The 6,462-nt window shown below is 54.2% G+C and overlaps 1 protein-coding gene across 2 annotated transcripts in view; it reads right to left on the bottom strand.

Moving 5' to 3' along the window:
- LOC142920527 (uncharacterized) overlaps positions 1 to 6,111 on the bottom strand; it is a 20,243-nt gene extending 14,132 nt beyond the window's left edge. For both annotated transcript variants that reach the window (XM_076062808.1, XM_076062807.1), the window contains exons 1-4: positions 5,966 to 6,111; positions 4,075 to 4,195; positions 3,406 to 3,488; positions 37 to 542 (exon numbers count right to left, since the gene is read on the bottom strand). In XM_076062808.1, the coding sequence (XP_075918923.1) occupies positions 37 to 542; positions 3,406 to 3,488; positions 4,075 to 4,195; positions 5,966 to 6,062 (807 nt within the window). In that variant the 5' untranslated portion in view covers positions 6,063 to 6,111. The remainder of the gene's footprint in view (positions 1 to 36; positions 543 to 3,405; positions 3,489 to 4,074; positions 4,196 to 5,965) is intronic.
- Positions 6,112 to 6,462: the final 351 nt, after the last annotated feature.

Genomic DNA, 6,462 nt, shown 5'->3' on the forward strand with positions numbered 1-6,462 from the left:
ACCACTCACCCCCCCCCACCCACCCCCCACCCTCACCGTGATGGTTGTGCCCCCCCTCGTGAAGACCTCTGCCTGCTGGTGATGCACCACGTCACTCCGCGCCATTCTCCTCCTCCAGCCACTCGTCATGGAGACCGCCACGGAGAGCTCCCACCACTCTCCCTCCTCCTCCTCCTCCTCATCCTCGTGGTCATCCTCGTCGTGCTCATCAACGCCGTGGTGGGTGTTGACACGGTCCACACCATCATCGTCGTCATCGTCATCATCATCGCCGTGGTGATGGTCATCGTCGTCATCACCGTGGTGGGTATTGACACGGTCCGCATCATCAGCGACGTCATCGTGATCATCGTCATCGTCATCATCATCGTCATCATCGTAGTTGTCATCGTAGTCGTCATCGTAGTCATCATCTTCATCATCGTCTTCGGTGTCCTCATCCTCAACACGGCACTCCTCCTCCTCCTCGTCACCACCAGCCTCCTCCTGCACCGTCAGTCTCTTGTGGAGCGTCACGGTGACCGTAGGAGCGCTGAGCACAGCTGAGAGACACACAGAGACACACAGAGACACACAGAGAGACACTCAGAGACACACAGAGACACTCACACAGAGACACTCAGAGACACACAGAGACACACAGAGAGACACTCACACAGAGACACTCACACAGAGACAGACAGAGAGACACTCACACAGAGACACTCAGAGACACACACTCACAGAGACACTCACACAGAGACACACACACACAGAGACACACAGAGACACACACACACACAGAGACACACACACACAGACACACAGAGACACACACACACAGAAACACACGCAAAGAGACACTCACACACAGAGACACTCACAGACACACAGAGACACACACACACACACAGAGACACTCACACAGAGACACTCACACAGAGACACACACACACAGAGACACACACAAAGAGACACTCACACATAGAGACACTCACACAGAGACACACACACACAGAGACACACAAAGAGACACTCACACATAGAGACACACACAGACACACAGAGACACACACAGACACGCACACACAGAGACTCTCCCACAGAGACAATACACAGAGACATTCACACACAGAGACACTCACAGAGACACTCACACAGAGACACTCAGAGACACACACACACAGAGACACACACACAGAGACACACACACAGAGACACACACACACACAGAGACACACACACACACAGAGACACACACACACACACAGAGACACACAGAGACACACATACAGAAACACACGCAAAGAGACACTCACACACAGAGACACTCACAGACACACAGAGACACACACACACACAGAGACACTCACACAGAGACACTCACACAGAGACACACACACACAGAGACACACACAAAGAGACACTCACACATAGAGACACTCACACAGAGACACACACACACAGAGAGACACACAAAGAGACACTCACACATAGAGACACACACAGACACACAGAGACACACACAGACACGCACACACAGAGACTCTCCCACAGAGACAATACACAGAGACATTCACACACAGAGACACTCACAGAGACACTCACACAGAGACACTCAGAGACACACACACACAGAGACACACACACAGAGACACACAGAGACACACACACACAGAGACACACACACAGAGACATACACACAGAGACACACACAGAGACACACACAGAGACACACACACAGACACACACGGAGGCACACACACAGAGACACACACACAGAGACACACACACAGAGACACACACACAGAGACACACACAGAGACACACACACACAGAGACACAGTGACACACACACACAGAGACACACACAAAGAGACACTCACACACAGAGACACTCACAGACACACAGAGACACACACACACACACACAGAGACACTCACACAGAGACACTCACACAGAGACACACACACACAGAGACACACACAAAGAGACACTCACACATAGAGACACTCACACAGAGACACACACAGAGACACACAAAGAGACACTCACACATAGAGACACACACGGACACACAGAGACACACACAGACACACACAGAGACTCTCCCACAGAGACAATACACAGAGACATTCACACACAGAGACACTCACAAAGAGACACACACAGAGACACTCACACAGAGACACTCACACACAGAGACACACTCACACAGAGACACTCACACACAGACACAGACACACACAAAGACACAGACACACACAAAGAGACAATCACACACAGAGACACTCACACAGAGACACTGACACACAGAGACACACACAAACACACATACACACAGGCAGACACACACAGAGACATAGACACACACACAGAGACACAGAGACACTCACATACAGACACTCTACACACAGACATACACACACACAGAGACAGAGACACACAGACACACACACAGACACACACACATAGAGACACACAGTGACACACACACACACAGAGACACACACAAAGAGACACTCACACACAGAGACACTCACAGACACACAGAGACACACACACACACACACAGAGACACTCACACAGAGACACTCACACAGAGACACACACACAGAGACACACACAAAGAGACACTCACACATAGAGACACTCACACAGAGACACACACACAGACACACAAAGAGACACTCACACATAGAGACACACACAGACACACAGAGACACACACAGACACGCACAGAGACTCTCCCACAGAGACAATACACAGAGACATTCACACACAGAGACACTCACACAGAGACACACAAAGAGACACTCACACAGAGACACTCACACACAGAGACACACTCACACAGAGACACTCACACACAGACACATACACACAGACACAGACACACACAAAGACACAGACACACACAAAGAGACACTCACACACAGAGACACTCACACAGAGACACTGACACACAGAGACACACACAGACACACATACACACAGGCAGCCACACACAGAGACATAGACACACACACAGAGACACAGAGACACTCACATACAGACACTCTACACACAGACATACACACACAGAGACACACAGACACACACACAGACACACACACACACAGACACACACACACAGACACACACACACAGACACACACACACACAGACACACATACACACAGAGACACTCAAACAGAGAGACTCATACACACAGACACACACACACAGAGACACACACACAGACACACATACATACACACAGACAGAGACACACAGACACGCACACAGAGACACACACATAGACAAAGCCACTGACTTGTCTCCAAGGGTAAGACCTCAACCACGACCTAGGGCAAGGAGATTGGTGAGGCCCCCGGTGATGACGATGAAACGGTGGCTCTGACGCGCAGGTGATAGCGGTCACCGGGATGCCGCAGAGCTGAGGAGACATCGCACCGAGTCTCTGTTGTTGCAGCGCAGACGGTCCGCCAGTGGGCTCGTCCATAGCTGCACAGACAGAGACACGGGGAGGAGGTGGTGAGGAGTGGGTGGGTGGGTGAGTGGGTGGGTGGGTGAGTGAGTGGGTGAGTGAGTGAGCAAGCGGGTGAGTGGGCGAGTGAGAGAGTGGGTGAGTGAGTCAGTGAGTGAGTGGGTGGGTGAGTGAGTGAGTGAGAGGGTGGGTGGGTGAGTAAGTGGGTGAGTGAGTGGTTGAGTGAGTGGATGGGTGAGTGAGTGGGTGGGTGAGTAAGTGGGTCAGTGAGTGGTTGAGTGAGTGGATGGGTGAGTGAGTGGGTGGGTGAGTGAGTGAGTGGCTGAGTGAGTGGGTGAGTGAGACAGTGGGTGGGTGAGTAAGTGGGTGAGTGAGTGCGTTAGTCAGTGAGTGAGTGGGTGGGTGAGTTGATGGGTGAGTGAGTGAGTGAGGAAGCGGGTGAGTGGGCGAGTGAGAGAGTGGGTGGGTGAGTAAGTGGGTGAATGAGTGCGTTAGTGAGTGAGTGGGTGGGTGAGTTGATGGGTGAGTGAGTGGGTGGGTGAGTGGGTGAGTGAGTGAGTGGGTGAGTGAGTGGCTGGGTGAGTGAGTGAGCGACCATCTCACAGTTTGCTCTCCACTCTGTAGGTGACGCTGCTGGTGGCGGGGTTCACGTCAGCTGGTTCCCAGCGGAGTTGTGTCAGCAGGTCTCGAGACTCCACGCGCACATTCAGTGGGGAAGCCGGGGCTGGGGAGATGGGCAAACGGCACTCAGTGTGCGCTAACCACTGCACCACCGCTCCCCACACTCACACACAGTGCGCTAACCACTGCACCACCGCTCCCCACACTCACACACAGTGCGCTAACCACTGCACCACCGCTCCCCACACACTCAGTGCGCTAACCACTGCACCACCGCTCCCCACACACTCACACACACAGTGCGCTAACCACTGCACCACCGCTCCCCACACACTCACAGTGCGCTAACCACTGCACCACCGCTCCCCACACTCACACACAGTGCGCTAACCACTGCACCACCGCTCCCCACACTCACACACAGTGCGCTAACCACTGCACCACCGCTCCCCACACACACACACAGTGCGCTAACCACTGCACCACCGCTCCCCACACTCACACACAGTGCGCTAACCACTGCACCACCGCTCCCCACACTCACACACAGTGCGCTAACCCCTGCACCACCGCTCCCCACACTCACACAGTGCGCTAACAACTGCACCACCGCTCCCCACACTCACAGTGCGCTAACCACTGCACCACCGCTCCCCACACACACAGTGCGCTAACCACTGCACCACCGCTCCCCACACTCACACAGTGCGCTAACCACTGCACCACCGCTCCCCACACACTCACACAAAGTGCGCTAACCACTGCACCACCACTCCCCAAACTCACACACACAGTGCGCTAACCACTGCACCACCGCTCCCCAAACTCACACACAGTGCGCTAACCACTGCACCACCGCTGCCCACACACACTCACACAGTGCGCTAACCACTGCACCACCACTCCCCACTCACACAAAGTGCGCTAACCACTGCACCACCGCTCCCCACACTCACTCACACAGTGCGCTTACCACTGCACCACCGCTCCCCACACTCACACACACAGTGCGCTAACCACTGCACCACCGCTCCCCACACAGACACTCACACAGTGCGCTAACCACTGCACCACCGCTCCCCACACTCACACACAGTGCGCTAACCACTGCACCACCGCTCCCCACACCCACACAGTGCGCTAACCACTGCACCACCGCTCCCCACACACACAGTGCGCTAACCACTGCACCACCGCTCCCCACACTCACACAGTGCGCTAACCACTGCACCACCGCTCCCCACACACACAGTGCGCTAACCACTGCACCACCGCTCCCCACACTCACAGTGCGCTAACCACTGCACCACCGCTCCCCACACACACAGTGCGCTAACCACTGCACCACCGCTCCCCACACACACAGTGTGCTAACCACTGCACCACCGCTCCCCACACTCACACAGTGCGCTAACCACTGCACCACCGCTCCCCACACACTCACACAGTGCGCTAACCACTGCACCACCGCTGCCCACACACACACTCACACAGTGCGCTAACCACTGCACCACCACTCCCCACTCACACAAAGTGCGCTAACCACTGCACCACCGCTCCCCACACTCACTCACACAGTGCGCTTACCACTGCACCACCGCTCCCCACACTCACACACACAGTGCGCTAACCACTGCACCACCGCTCCCCACACACACACTCACACAGTGCGCTAACCACTGCACCACCGCTCCCCACACACACACTCACACAGTGCGCTAACCACTGCACCACCGCTCCCCACTCACTCACACAGTGCGTTAACCACTGCACCACCGCTCCCCACACTCGCTCACAGTGCGCTAACCACTGCACCACCGCTCCCCACGTCCACCACAACCTGGCACCCGATGTATCGACCGGCCCGGCTCACCGTGGCTGCTGCACCACGTGAAGAGGTGGAGGAGGAGGAGGAGCAGCAGGAGGAGGAAGAGTAGGCCAAGTCTAGAGACGAGTTGACGCATCGCCATGGAGCGATCTTTAGTCACGTGGAGAGAAATTCGATTCCCGGTTCGATTAACTATACTCGCATCGATTCTTAATGGGATAACATTAGGAATCGATTATTGTAGGGTAACGGATGTATAGAGTCGATTTCATTTGGGATAACATGGGAATCGATATACGGTTGATTAAGCTAATTAAATCGATTTCCGTTCGGATAACATGAGAATTAAGCGGTCGAAAATGAATCTTAATGAATCGATTCCTACTTTGATTACATGAGAATTGAACATGATCGACTATCGTGTGTGGGTGTGATGCCCACCTGTGTGTGTACCTGTGTGTATGTACCTGTGTGTGTGTGTACCTGTGTGTGTGTACCTGTGTGTGTGTACCTGTGTGTGTGTACCTGTTTGTGTGTGTACC

This window comes from Petromyzon marinus, unplaced genomic scaffold, assembly GCF_048934315.1.
Source record: "Petromyzon marinus isolate PM22_M1 ecotype Great Lakes invasive population unplaced genomic scaffold, UKy_Petmar_22M1.pri1.0 PM_G_Scaffold_72, whole genome shotgun sequence".
Taxonomy (NCBI): Eukaryota; Metazoa; Chordata; class Hyperoartia; order Petromyzontiformes; family Petromyzontidae; genus Petromyzon; species Petromyzon marinus.